Source organism: Myotis yumanensis, unplaced genomic scaffold (genome assembly GCF_028538775.1).
Source record: "Myotis yumanensis isolate MYYU_CA2020_CCGP unplaced genomic scaffold, mMyoYum1.0.hap1 SCAF_1, whole genome shotgun sequence".
Taxonomy (NCBI): domain Eukaryota; kingdom Metazoa; phylum Chordata; class Mammalia; order Chiroptera; family Vespertilionidae; genus Myotis; species Myotis yumanensis.
The window spans coordinates 194,245,955-194,260,527 of record NW_027223752.1 but is presented as its reverse complement, the minus strand read 5'-3'; the positions used below and the strand labels follow the sequence as shown (position 1 = coordinate 194,260,527).

The 14,573-nt window shown below is 37.4% G+C and overlaps 1 protein-coding gene across 6 annotated transcripts in view; it reads right to left on the bottom strand.

Annotated features, from left to right (window-relative positions):
- ANKRD17 (ankyrin repeat domain 17) overlaps positions 1-14,573 on the bottom strand; it is a 177,967-nt gene that overhangs the window by 66,120 nt on the left and 97,274 nt on the right. For 3 of the 6 annotated variants that reach the window (XM_070395149.1, XM_070395178.1, XM_070395169.1), the window contains exons 9-16: positions 14,116-14,307; positions 13,621-13,730; positions 9,204-9,291; positions 7,641-7,768; positions 7,278-7,421; positions 6,760-6,862; positions 4,600-5,346; positions 387-535 (exon numbers count right to left, since the gene is read on the bottom strand). In XM_070395149.1, the coding sequence (XP_070251250.1) occupies positions 387-535; positions 4,600-5,346; positions 6,760-6,862; positions 7,278-7,421; positions 7,641-7,768; positions 9,204-9,291; positions 13,621-13,730; positions 14,116-14,307 (1,661 nt within the window). The remainder of the gene's footprint in view (positions 1-386; positions 536-4,599; positions 5,347-6,759; positions 6,863-7,277; positions 7,422-7,640; positions 7,769-9,203; positions 9,292-13,620; positions 13,731-14,115; positions 14,308-14,573) is intronic. The other 3 variants (XM_070395159.1, XM_070395186.1, XM_070395195.1) reach the window with 3 other exon arrangements.

The window sequence follows — 14,573 nt, the reverse complement described above, 5'->3', positions numbered from 1 at the left end:
CTCTATGCCTTCTTCCACTTCCACTCACCCTCTGCCCCTGCCAGCACCAACCTCAATCTTTTCTTTTATATGCAATCCATTATGAATTTTAAAGCATATCTTTTCATTTACGAGAAGAAAATACACACAAATCTTAAGTTATTTCTTTTTATATCCTCTGTAAACTAAAGTGTTTTAAAAAGGATTATTTGATGACCTTAGAAATTAGACCATCACACAATTATTAGTAATAATCCATATTTGATGTTTTTATATTTTTAAATGTAGATTCTAATTTATTTCGAATAGTGGCTCAAGTCTCTGCCCAGAGACAAAGCATTCTAAGATCATTTAAATCACTGATTAATGTGTCTAATGAAGATATACTTCCATCATTTGAAGCTTACCTGTGCATCAATATCAATGGCAGGGTAGATAGGAAGCATGGCTGAAGGAGAGATGATGGGACTTGGAGTTGGAGTCTGAGGTTGGGAAATGGAAGCAGCGATACTGTGGGTAGGAGTGTTTGACATTGCAGATGCTCTTCCACTGACTGCTGTTGAACAAAATAACTGCACTTAATAAGGATAAAACACTGTTAGGTAACAGTAAGAAATAATTATTGGAAAATATTTATAGACTTCTTAAAAAACAGAATGTCTAGAGGTAGACTGCCACAGCACTAGTAACTCATTATCCTGGTTATTTCTGACTTTGGACAAAAGTCCAAAATTATAATGTATACTGAGAATAACCCATTTTCTAATTAATCACCTGAAAAACAAATTCCTCTCTTATGGTATGTAATCATAAAACCTTAATTCAAAATAACCCTGAAAACAAAAATATTTTATGAATCTAAATTAAATATAAATGCAATTGGATATGTTGTCCATTATACCTTCTTAGTCAGAAAAGGAATAAAAGATAAAATAGGCATGTTCAGAAGGAGAAGAATGTGATTTTTACCTGCCAATTCCACACCTTATATTCTATAACTAATATAAGTAATATCACTGTTTGGGAGAACCTTGCTATCCAATCATTTAAAAATGCCTCCTACTATTTAACTGCAGACAGGAGGATAATTATATTCTGAATTGCAGTCCTTACTATGAAAGCATAGCCAAATATAAAAATTTGATCCTCACACAGAAATACAGTTTCTCACATGTAGAAGTATTCTGAGGGGATAAAATGTCTACCAATCAATCCAGGAATCACACTGACATATAAGGACAAAATTAAAAAATTAGGGTAGAAATAAATGTATGCACACAAACATCCTTCAGATACAGATTACTGTTAGTTCTTCTAAGTATAATTTCACATGATATTTTCACAAAAAGATGCAAATTGAGAGGGGCTAATTTAATTAGGTCAGTACTTGATGTGGTAGAACTCCAAAGGTGGTGGCAGTTAAGGGTACTTTATTCCCGCATCAACTCACTTCTGGAGTCGATATGTGAACACCAATCCTTTTTTCCCCCTATTAAAAATGCGGTAGCACTAAATTTTGGGCATTAATCTTTGAATGGTCAACAGTAGTGTAGATGTATGTTACCAACTTAGTTATCAACTACATCAGACAGAAAACAATCATGATACACAACTGGATCTGAAACCAGACAAAAGAGGTTATAATCCCACCAAGAACAAAACTAAAATCGATCTTATAACAATTATAAACATGATTGTCAATTAAGAAATCTATTTTACATAAAATCCTTAGTTCAGGCACAAACATATACTATACATTATAGTAACACACATTCTAAAATTACACATTTTTTAAGTCCACTTAAAAGCCAAACGAAAAACAAAAAAGGGAATAAAACAAAACAAATCAAATCAAAACACAAAACACTGTTTTGAAGCCTTACGGAATCAGATCAATAGAAAAGGGCTTATACTAGTATATTTAATTGATCATCTAATGACCTTGATATTATTACTCCATATTGATAGCCTGTACATTAATTTTTTTAAAAATCAAGATAATTTAAATGTATATATTTTATCTATAAATTTCAAAAATATAAAATGTATGACTATTTACATTTCAATTGGAATAAATTCTTTAAAGAACATACTTAAATTGGTTTTCTTATTTTTGGTCAAATTATTCTTATCATCTCATCTAAGAGGAGATAAGAAAAAAACAATTCCCTCATTTCATTTCCTTATTTAAAACTAAATAACTGTCACTCATCCATTCTCTATAGTTAAAGTAATAATTATAAATACATAGGCATGTGAAGAAACTCTGGTACAGATCTTTCCAAGTGGGACTTCATATTTGGGGTTAGATTTTAGAAAGGGAGACCAGATGTTTATAGAAGTTTTAATACCCGGTAAGAAAAGAAGGAACCTGAGAGCACAGCAAAGGTAAGGTACTAAGACTAGTTAAACAGAGAACTGATTTTGCTTTGGCAAGTAGATAGGGCAGGGAAGACAGAATTTGGCCAGCCAAGTACTAGAGAAAAAGATACTGATCCTTGTTAGAGCAGTCTAATAAATGGGACATAAGGAAAAAAGAACAGAGTTTTATGCTGAATGAAGGACAACTGAGCATAATGAGGTTGTAAGATATTAAGAAACACAAAATGGTCATTAGTCAACTGAAAGAACAAGTACTACCACAAAACTTTAAGGAAAGATTGTAGAAATGAGTGCTGGAGTATATATGCATGTGCACATGCATGACGACGGATAGGTTTCACGTAGGTAGCTGGGCTTTTTTAAACCTGTTCTTCCTTCTGCCATTTCTTCTATCCCTATGCAAATAAGCATAAGAAAGAAGTATTTTCATAATATGACAAATATCTGTCATATATCCTGAAAAGTTATGTGCTTAAAAAATTTTTTTATACTTAAAAACCTGGAACACACAGGCAGAATCTAATGTTTTTCTTTGGTAAAAAAATCAACAGAAAAACTACATTACAAACCTCAAATAATTCTCATCAGCACAAACACCATACAACTAACTGACAAATCACTGTTGATAACTATGCCCAAGAACGTCAGGTAAATTCTGGTAACACATCAAAAAATATTAAATATTCTTTGGTATAGAATGTCCATTCTTCATTTAATTGGAAAAGTAACACTTAACTCTATACATTCATTGGTAGATCAACTGACATAATAGAAGACCATTATGATCTAGATTAATGGCTATGGAAGTAATTATCAAGTTTGGAATTTGGGGCTACTGTTCTCCAATTTTCATAAGATACCAAATTCCTTTAAATTGTATTCCCAATTATTATAACCAGCTAATGGTGATTAGTAGCAATTTTCAAATCTATAGAAAAATTAAATTCTTAAGAGAATCTTTACAATTCTTAATGATTAATACCATTTTCCCCCAAGATAATTATTGTACCCTATGAAGAGTAGCAGAGACTTTCATTCCATATATTACTGTTGAGGTGATTTTAAAAGGGAACTGGGAAACTTTAGAGCAGATTTTAAGTATACAAAATCTGTCTCATTAGCTGGTTTCTTAGTTTCTGAATGTCTACACTATACAATTTAGGTTATTCTTTTAAAAGGTGAACGTTAAATCACATATAATGTCACCATAATATGTAATGTTACTAAATATAATTTCAAAATCAGAAAAATTCAAGTCTTTTAAAGTACAGACAAAAGAATAAAAATAGGAGGAGAGAACTATTTAACTCTTCCCCCCCCCCCTTTTCCTTCTTCAATTTTCTCTTTTTCATTAGCTTTTTTTAATGAAGAAAATGATCTGTCTCAGTATAACATTCTTATGGTTTATAATCCTGTGAAATGTCATTGCACTAGTTTGTTACAGAATTTATGAAAAAGTAGGTACCAAAAACGGGAATCATTAAAACAACCTTCTAAAATATTTCTTCTTGCCAACGAAACTAATTATAATGAAATAAAATTTCTCTGACTACACATTTTTTTTTTTCCTTCTCTGATTACACATTTAAAGAGATATTTGTGATATTGTGAGGGGACCCGACCATACCTTCCCATAATACAATTAGAAAGAGACTACACATTAACATTCACAGGGGATAAAAATCACTGACATACAGTATAATCAAACCCTATTTGGTTTGGTACTTTATTATTGTTTTAAAGGTGCTTTCAATTTTTTTTTAAATATCCATCAGGTTTGAAGTCTGATCCATTAGGATATAAAGTATTTCTGTTTACAAATAAGCTTCCTGATATCCTACTAAGTTTTGCACTTCAACTTCTATCAATTTCCCAGTTTCTTGGTGTGAATACAGAAGCAAAAAATATAAAATTCAATTTTAGTATTCTGAACTTAAAGAGAAAAAACAAAAACGAAAACCAGAGATCAAACATCAACCCCACTACTGAAAAGCCTAGATTCCCAGCCTACTCAGCTAAGCCAGAACATTTCAGTCACTTGCACTGAACGAGCTAATCTTTCATTTGACCTGTATCCATTTGAAAACTTCTGAGATTGAATTAATATTTCTAAAGAATACATGGATCAAGAGTCCAAAAATAGTTCTCAAGTTGGGCAATGGCAAAAAATTGTGGCACACTCTTACTCGCCTTAAGCAAATCATATTTTGATACCTGCTCATAACAATATAAACCCACCTGCCATGATGTCATCCAGCGTGTCATTGAGGGTCTGAGCAGGGCTGGCTACCATTAACCCTTGCTGTGTTTCTGTCAGAATTCCTTGCCCCAGCCCTGCCAACTGTGCTTGGCCCAGTACTGGCTGTCCAACTATTACTCCTTGCAGTTCTGTAAGATTAGCGATGGACCCTGGAGGCAATGGACCTGCCGCCAGAGGCAAAGCTTGAGGCATGGCCAGAGGCTGGATTGGTGCAAAACCCATCTGAGCAGCAGTCTGCTGGGGATCATCTTGAAGCAAAACGGGATCCACTTGCTGTAATCGTGCATAGTCTCCTTCAGAAAGCTGTTCTCCAAGAGGAGCTAGTAGTCCCAGATGTTGGCAAGATTGTTGCTGCTGCTGCTGAAGTTGAATTCTTTGAGCTTTAACCTCTAGATACTGCTTTTTTAGCTGCTGCTGAGTTTTCAGTTGTAACTCTCGTTCTACTTTCTGTAGCTCCTCCAAAATCTTTTGTTTCTTCTGAATTTGTTCCTCCCTTGTTTTGTTCAGCTCCTCAATCTTCTCCTTGGTAAGTTGATCAGCATGAGCCAGTTCCAAGGACTGCAGCTGTGCATTCTTTTCTATGGCTTCTTTTATCCTCTGTTCCAGTTCTGTTAACTTTCCCTGAGCCTCTTCTACAATGCTCTCTGGAGACTGATTGGTGATGTAACCCTGTACATCCTGGCTGTTTGCTGGCAAATGGCTGCTGGACTTTTGTTTAGAAGCAGCTGTGTAAAAAAGAAACCCCCTCAGAAGTGCACATGAATGGCATCCTCATTACAGAGTTACTGTTGGGAGGTTTAGTGCCAACAGTTATGCACCAAGTTATCATAGCCATAGAAGGTGAAAATGCACTGTGTTAAGGACTTAAAAAACAAATTCACCTTCTTTATCATAAACATAAAATGTATGTATTTTATGTGCTAGAGTAATCTTTGGAAAATAAATTTCAGAATTTTAAAAATATCACATGGCTAAAATTAGACAACAGAGGAATGCAGGTTTGTGATATCTAAGAGATGTAATTAAAATAAAATATAAGGCTATGTGTAATCTGGTCATAATGATGTAAAAAAAATTATAAGAATAAAAAGATAATGCTAAACTATTAAGATGTAGGGAAAATTTAGACCTCTAAGTCAAGGTTTTTCCACATTTAATAGTTGTGCCTTACACACACACATACATACAAAGAGTACCCAAACCACTGAGAGGTGCCAGGAAATTAAAATCCAACTAAAATATGTCTTTGTTGGGGCCTATCATCTTCAAGACTGATAAAATCAAGACATAAATTCACATATTCCCACAGCTACCTGGCCAGCAGAGAATTGGGATTCAGTTTCTTTGAAAGAAAAGATGTTGGACTACACCATCCACTGTATCTTCTGATAGCCAGATGAAAAAACAGACCTGGCTACAGGTACAGCAATCAGTATTGGTAATAGTGATTGGAAAGAGCTGGTGAAAATACTTAGTGTTCTTGTTGGTAAAATAATATAGGTAACCAAAAACCAAAAATTAAAACCACATTGGTTCTTCAGGTAAAACTCTTTAAAAAGAAAAACTGATTAAAACTAGTAGCTGTAAGGTTTTGGGACATAACTTATGAACATGCATGGTGTAACAACCACAAGTCAAATATGGACCTCCAGAATTCTAGGGAAACAAACAAGCATATCTGAAGTAACTTTTAGTTATTGGTTGAGAAAAGATATTCCAGATATGAAATATATATTATACCAGTTATTATAAAATAAATTTTAATCTAATTTTTTAATTTCATGCTTCATATCACTACAGAAATTTAGTTTTACAAAAAAACATTAATCAACTAATACCCAGCCTAACATTTTGACATAAATAGAAATGACCAGTTATTACAGGAAATCATGGGTAATCAGAATTGCATCAAAGATGAACATCTGAATTTCTCTTGCTAATACTTCTAGTTCTAGCACAAGTTAGTGCTATTAACTATCTTCTCTCCCAATAATATGCTTTTTTTCATTGGAAAAATTTTTTTAATTATGCCAATAAAATGCAATTTTTGTGGAAAAATAACTTTAAATGGCTAGGCTTTTGTAATCTTATCATTTTTACCTCAACAACATGTTAGAGTCTTTAGAAGTTTAACTGACCTTTATTCCTGATGGGAAGTGTAGTGGCAACATTGGCAGGTGGTTTATCAGGCTCCTGAGGGGGGACAACCATGGGCAGTGCTTGAACTGGTACACGAGGAGCCTAAGACAAAGGAAAGTAATTATGTTTCTGCTTTTCCTATACACTCCATTAAATAATATGCTTTAAATAAACTGTAAGTTACAAAGACTTATTCAAAATATTTTTTCTATTCTTTTTCAAAGTATTTTGAATATGGCATTATTCTCAGAAAATAACGTATTTACTTAAAATATGTTGATACCCAATTATTTTTCATGACATTTATGAACTTTAAATTCAAATGGTTATTCTGGCTGTAAGAGAGAAAAGTCCTATCAACCTATAATCTGCATATTATGCCAGATATTCATTAGCCACATCAAGTACATCTAAAAAGAGAACTATATATCACAACAAAAAATAATCTAATTTAAACTGAAAATCTGAGCAATAGGGAAATAAAGAAAATATAAAGTGCTTTCATTTTCAGTCTTACCCTATTTAAATCGTGGGATGGGGGGGTTAACTGAGTGACATCTGGTGGAGGGGCTGAAAGCAAGTTATTAGGATAGTCCAACAGATAGCAAACAACACTTGTATGGCCACCTTTTGCTGCTTCTATCAACATAGTCGAGCCATCCTAAAAGAGTGGAAATGGAAGGGAAAAGAAACATTTTTTGAAACAAGTTAATTTACAGAATTATTTAAGGAAAATAAAGCCAAAAGTCCCAGACACAATAAAATCATTGATTTAGTAAATGAATACACTAAGAATGCCATTATAAATGCAACTTGTAGATATTTTCTAGTACAAGAATAAAGAATCCACAGTGCTACCTGAAACATATGAGTTACATACTTTTAAACGATGAGTAGGATCTGCCCCATGAGCCAAAAGTAGTTCCACCACGGCCAGATGGCCCCCTGCGCAAGCCAGGGACAATACAGTATGGTCATTATTAGCGGTAGTTCTATTCACATTCGCTCCTGAAACAGACAAGGCATGGAAAATCATATTATTAGAGTGTGGTTTTTTAAATTATGGTAAATTTCAAAAACATAAAGAGAACAGTATAATAAAGCCCCACATAGCCATGACCCGGCTTCAATGATTATAAATAAATGTCCAATCTCATTTCACATATACATCAATTCTCCTCTGCCATCTTGAATATTCTAAAATAAATCCCAGACAAATGTGATATAATTTCATCTATAAACACTTCAGTATGTGCCAGTAGAAGATAATAAAAGGACATAACATTAACGTAACCAGTTTATAACACTACGGTGTCGGGTGAATTTCCCGCCAAAATATAAGATGGCGCGGGCAATTATTTAGGTTTCCCGCGCAAAATCAGGGATTTTTATGATACCTATTACCCCAATGGGTATGAAACGGTTCGCATACGCAGGTAGGTATCTTTGTGAACGGCAAACAAACAAATATTTGGTAATACGCAGTTACAATCGGCCCGAGTTTACACGTTTCCCGCACTCCACCGCAAATCTATATGAACCGAGTTTAAGACGGCTCCCGCGGAGTACGCGCAATTCACGCGAGCCGACTTAACTCGTTTCCCGCACTCCAAGTGTTAAAAATTAAGATGTGTAATTTTATTTACATTTTAAGTTATTTAGTAGAGAAGTGGACGAAAAACCAAGGGCTAAGTTTGCAGAGAATGAACATGGCATAGAAAGTAATAATGAATAATAATGTCATCTTTTTCCAATGGGAATATCTGAGAATGAAAACAGGTATTCGTCTGGAATTTGGAGCATTGTGCTAAGCAATGTGGAAAATGGAAATAAAATAGCAGGAAAAAGCTGGTCAGATTCATTAAAATTAAGTAAAGGAGAGAGAGTATACTGAGTATGTAAATAATTCCATTTTTGAAAAAACTATGGTATAAACATCCATCACAAGTAAGTGTTCGAATAACTTAATCAGTAAGATATTTCTGATTTTTTTGTCTTAATGTATAAACAATTACAAACTGTACATTTCTTTAGTATTTTTAACAAACTGCCTTTTTAATTGTATAAAGTCTTTCTATATATAGCCTTTCTATTTTACCAAGTTAATCAGTGGCATAAATATAAAAATCCAGATTTCAAGATATATTATTACATGAACAGAATAGACTTTAAGTTATCTAAACCCTTAAAGTTTTACATAGAGAAATTTTTCTTTATAAAAGTGTTTCTTGACAAAGGTGATACTCAGCATGATCATTCTTCATAGTTTGTACCTATTCTATGTATTGCAGGATGTTTTTCAAATACCCACTCACAAAATCTCAGCATACCAACAAAATGTCCTTTATCCCTCAATCTTTAAATACCTGAGTGCAGGGATAGACACCTTTGATTAAAAAACAAAATAAACAAAAAAAATCCTACTATTTTTACACAAACCTACCTTTACTAATTAAGAACTGAACAGTACAAACATGACCGGCTCTTGCAGCTTTCATTAAAGGAGTTCTTCCACCTTCAGATTCATGCTCCTATTTAAAAAACACATACTTAATTGATATTTAATTGCTAGGGAACAATTATTCTTTCTCATGATAGACTCATTTTTTTGGTTGATTTTTCTTTGTTAAATGACATTTAAATATATAAAATAAATATCAAAAATGTAAGTCTTTGTTTTACTATGGTTGCAAATATCAAAAAATTTCTGTACGTGACACGGCACCAAAGTTAAGTTAGGGTTTTTCAAAATGCTGACACGCTGAGCTCAAAAGGTTCACCATCACTACCTTAGAATATACAGGTTTGAGAAAAATACCTTTGATAAAGTATTTCTTTTATTTTAAAATAAGATTTTATTGATTTCAGAGAAAGGAAGGGAGAGGATAAGAAACATTAATAATGAGAATATAAAGTATTTTATATATGTACTAGAGGCCCAGTGCATGACTTTTGTGCACTGGGGGGGGGGAAGACCCCTCAGACCAGCCTGTGTCCTCTAGCAGTCTGGGACCCTTTAGGGCAGTGGTTCTCAACCTTCCTAATGCCACGACCCTTTAATACAGTTCTTCATGTTGTGGTGACCCCCAATTTCATTGTTACAAATTGAACATAATTAAAGCATAGTGATTAATCACAAAAACAATATGTAATTATATATGTGTTTTCTGATGGTCTTAGGTGACCCCTGTGAAAGGGTCATTTGACACCCAAAAGGGTCTCGAGCCACTGGTTGAGAACCGCTACCTTAGGGGATATCCAATTGCCAGCTTAGGCCTGCTCCCCACTGGCAATCGGACATCCCCTGATGGGTTCTTAGCGCTGCCACTGCCAGGGAGGTGGGAGAGGTTCCCACCACCACAGCTGCACTTGCCAGCTGTGAGCCCGGCTTCTGGTTGAGCAGCCCTCCCCTGTGGGAGCACACTGGCCACCAGGGGCAGCTCCTGTGTTGAATGTCTGCCCCCTGGTGGTCAGTGCGCATAATAGTGACCAGGTGTCCTGCCATTTGGTCAATTTGCAGACCTTTTATTATATAGGATTTTTAATACTCACATCTGATGAACAACTTTTGGGTTTTCTCTTAAGCCATATATTAGGTTATTCCAATTGCAATGGACTAACTAGCAATATTACATTGCTGCATATTTCATAGCCTTGTGGTAAATACTGAAAATATAGTTCCTAACTGAAGAAGCTCAAAATCTAATTAGAAAGTAATATACATACAACTAATTAGAATATAATGTGTGTTACAAGTGTTTCAAGAGTTCTACCAACATATGCAGAGCTGAAAGAGACCACAATAATAATGTAATTCAAACCTCTCCTTTCAAGAAGTTAAATCAAGTTTACAAAACTAATTATGGAGGAGCCTATTTCTACCTGTACATGAATTTGTCATTAACTATGAACTTCTTCAGGAAAACTCATTTATTTGTTAATATCAATCCCAAGAACATATGAGAGCATATATTTTAACTGAAACTAAAACCACCTTTTCATGTCTCACTCCTAGCCTCTCTAAGGCTAACTTGAAGACTAGTTATTTTCACCACACAATCTGCTTTATGCTTCTCTACCTCTGAAGTTATACCCATCCTATATTATTTCTTCCACTAGAATGTCTCTTTTGTCATAACACTGCCATATCTACCTTTCTTAATTTTAGATAGCCCCACATATAATCTCAGATGACATTTTTAGCTCTTTTGCCTTGTTTACTCTCTGTAATTTCCCTGACACCTCTTTATAATCCTCCTTATAATGACCTTGGTATTTTACCCTTGTTTAAAATATATATATATATATCGTATATAATAAAGAGGTAATATGCAAATTGACTCTCACGCCCTCACACAATATGGTCGCGCCCCCATGTGGTCAAAAGATGGCCGCCACAAGATGACTGGCAGGGGAGGGAAGTTGGGGGGCGACCAGGCCTGCAGGGGAGGGAAGTTGGGGGTAATCGGGCTGGCAGGGAAGCAGTTAGGTGTCGATCAGGCTGGCAGGGGAGTGGTTAGGGGGTGATCAGGCTGGCAGGGGAGTGGTTAGGGGGTGATCAGGCTGGCAGGGGAGTGGTTAGGGGGTGATCAGGCTGGCAGGGGAGTGGTTAGGGGGTGATCAGGCTGGCAGGCAGAAACAGTTAGGGACAATCAGGCAGGCAGGCGAGTGATTGGGAGCCAGCAGTCCTGGATTGTGAGGGGGATGTCTGACTGCCTGGGGGATCGGGCCTAAAGCGGCAGTTAGACATCCCCGAGGGGGATCGGGCCTAAAGCGGCAGTCAGACATTCCCCTGAGGGGGATCGGGCCTAAAGCGGCAGTTAGACATTCCCCTGAGGGGGATCGGGCCTAAAGCGGCAGTTAGACATTCCCCTGAGGGGGATCGGGCCTAAAGCGGCAGTTAGACATCCCCGAGGGGGATCGGGCCTAAAGCGGCAGTTAGACATTCCCCTGAGGGGGATCGGGCCTAAAGCGGCAGTTAGACATTCCCCTGAGGGGGATCGGGCCTAAAGCGGCAGTTAGACATCCCCCTGAGGGGGATCGGGCCTAAAGCGGCAGTTAGACATTCCCCTGAGGGGGATCGGGCCTAAAGCGGCAGTTAGACATTCCCCTGAGGGGGATCGGGCCTAAAGCGGCAGTTAGACATTCCCCTGAGGGGGATCGGGCCTAAAGCGGCAGTTAGACATCCCCGAGGGGGATCGGGCCTAAAGCGGCAGTTAGACATTCCCCTGAGGGGGATCGGGCCTAAAGCGGCAGTTAGACATTCCCCTGAGGGGGATCGGGCCTAAAGCGGCAGTTAGACATCCCCCTGAGGGGGATCGGGCCTAAAGCGGCAGTTAGACATTCCCCTGAGGGGGATCGGGCCTAAAGCGGCAGTTAGACATTCCCCTGAGGGGGATCGGGCCTAAAGCGGCAGTTAGACATTCCCCTGAGGGGGATCGGGCCTAAACCGGCAGTCAGATATCCCCCTAGGGGTCCCACATTGGAGAGGGTGCAGGCTGGGCAGAGGCACACCCCCCCCCCCCCCGTGCACAAATTTCGTGCACCGGGCCTCGTGTGTGTGTGTGTGTGTGTGTGTGTGTGTGTGTGTGTTAGAGGCCCAGTGCACGAAATTCGTGCAGGGGAGGGTGTCCATCATCCCAGCCTGCACCCTCTCCAATCTGGGACCCCTCGAGGGATGTGCCACCAGGTTTGGGCCTAAATGGGCAGTTGGACATCCCTCACACAATCCAGGACTGCTGGCTCCCAACCGCTCGCCTGCCTGCCAGCCTGATCACCCCCTAACCACTCCCCTGCCAGCCTGATCGACGCCTAACTGCTCCCCTGCCGGCCTGATTGCCCCCAGCTGCCCTCCCCTGCCAGCCTGTTCACTCCTAACTGCCCTCCCCTGCCAGCCTGGTCCCTCCTAAATGCCCTCCCCTGCAGGCCTGGTCACCCCTAACTGCCCTCCCCTGCAGGCCTTGTCCCTCCCAACTCCCCTCCCCTGCAGGCCTGGTCACCCCTAATTACCCTCCCCGGCAGACTGGTTCCCTCCAACTGTCCTTCCCTGCAGGTCTGGTCGCCCCCAACTGCCCTCCTCTGCCGGCCATCTTGTGTCCACATGGGGGCGGCCATCTTTGATCACATGGGGGCGGCCATCTTGTGTTGGAGTGATAGTCAATTTGCATATTACCTCTTTATTATATAGGATATATAATTGATTTCAGAGGGGGAGGGAGAGGGAGAGAGAGATAGAAACATCAATGAGAGAGAATCATTGATCGGCTGCCTCCTGCACAACCCCTACTCGATCGAGCCTGTAACCTAGGCATGTGCCCTTAACTGGAATCGAACCAGGGACCCTTCAGTCCACAAGCTAGTGTTCTATCCACTGAGCCAAACCAGCTAGGGCTTTCATCTTTCTTACTAATTAACAATTATTTGAGGGAAAATATACTTTATTAAATATACCATGTTTTAAATTTATTTTATTTAATGCTTTGAATAGTATAAGAAAAATTTATTTCCTAAGTTCAGTGAAATACCTCTAAGTCCTATTTGCCTTTTTATAGCAAATCAGAAAAGCTTCTAAAAAGAGCTAAATATACAAGAGGAAATAATTTTGTACTAATATATCGAACACATGGTTTTTCCTTTTTTTGTGTGTGTAGTAGATTTTGTAGTCCTGCTAACAAGGAAAATACTAATGGTCACCAAACAGTGTAAAAAACAACAAAAACATGACTAAATGAGATAATTATGGTAAAAAAGCTAACATAAAATCAGAAATAAATTCCTTTTGTCTATATTCTCCATAAAATTTTAAATTAATTTCTTGCATTAGTTTTAAATATTAGGATTTAAAATGTGACATAGCTTACCAGATCTGCTCCTGCCTGAAGCAACACATCTGCTACATCAGTATGACCATTTTCACAGGCATATGTTAGTGCTGTATCTCCTGTTGCTGTTGTTGCATGCACATTAGCTCCTGTAACAGTATTACACAATACATAGACTTAATAAAACAATCATAAGATATAAATGAGGACACAGAAATTTCTTCCAGATAAGCCATATCTCCTCTAATTAGACAAAATATCTTTATTCATTTCTAGAAAATAGAGAGTATTGTTAGCATCTTTACAAGCAAAACAAAACAAAAAAAAATCACCGCTTGAAATTTAAGTTGCAGATACCTTAAACAGCAATAAGATAATATTTATTCAGAATACCCACAAATATTATCATGTCATTTTTCACACACATTCACACACATATTAGTGTACCATAAAATCAGGGAAATTATTTGCATTATAACAGTTTTACTTAAGTAAATCATGTAAAAAACTCCTCCCAAATGCAAAAATGCCTACCTGCTGCTAATAAGTATTTAACTAACTCCAAATGACCCTCTTGAGCAGCTTCCATTAAGGGGGTAGAACACCCTAGTTCTATATCAGCTCCTGCCTTAATTAGAAAGTCTGCCACTTCCAGAAAGCCTCCACAGCAAGCCAGAGTCAAAGCAGTTTCTTGAGTTTCTTCTGTCTGTGCATTGATATTTGCTCCTAAAATAATTAAAGAAAGTCATTAACTTATTCCAGAGATATGCAAAACATATTTATTTCCTAATGAACTATACTTCAAAAATGAACATTTATGTTACTTTACTAAATAATAAAGTGCCTCTCCCTTACTCTGAGAAGCAGTTAAAAATAAACCATCAAAACCATATCCACTAGTGGATATTTGATGTACATAGCTGAAGCAAGCTTTATTCAGCCAAGAGGTACAATCAGGTGCAATATTGAAAGCATTCTACATATTAGCACCA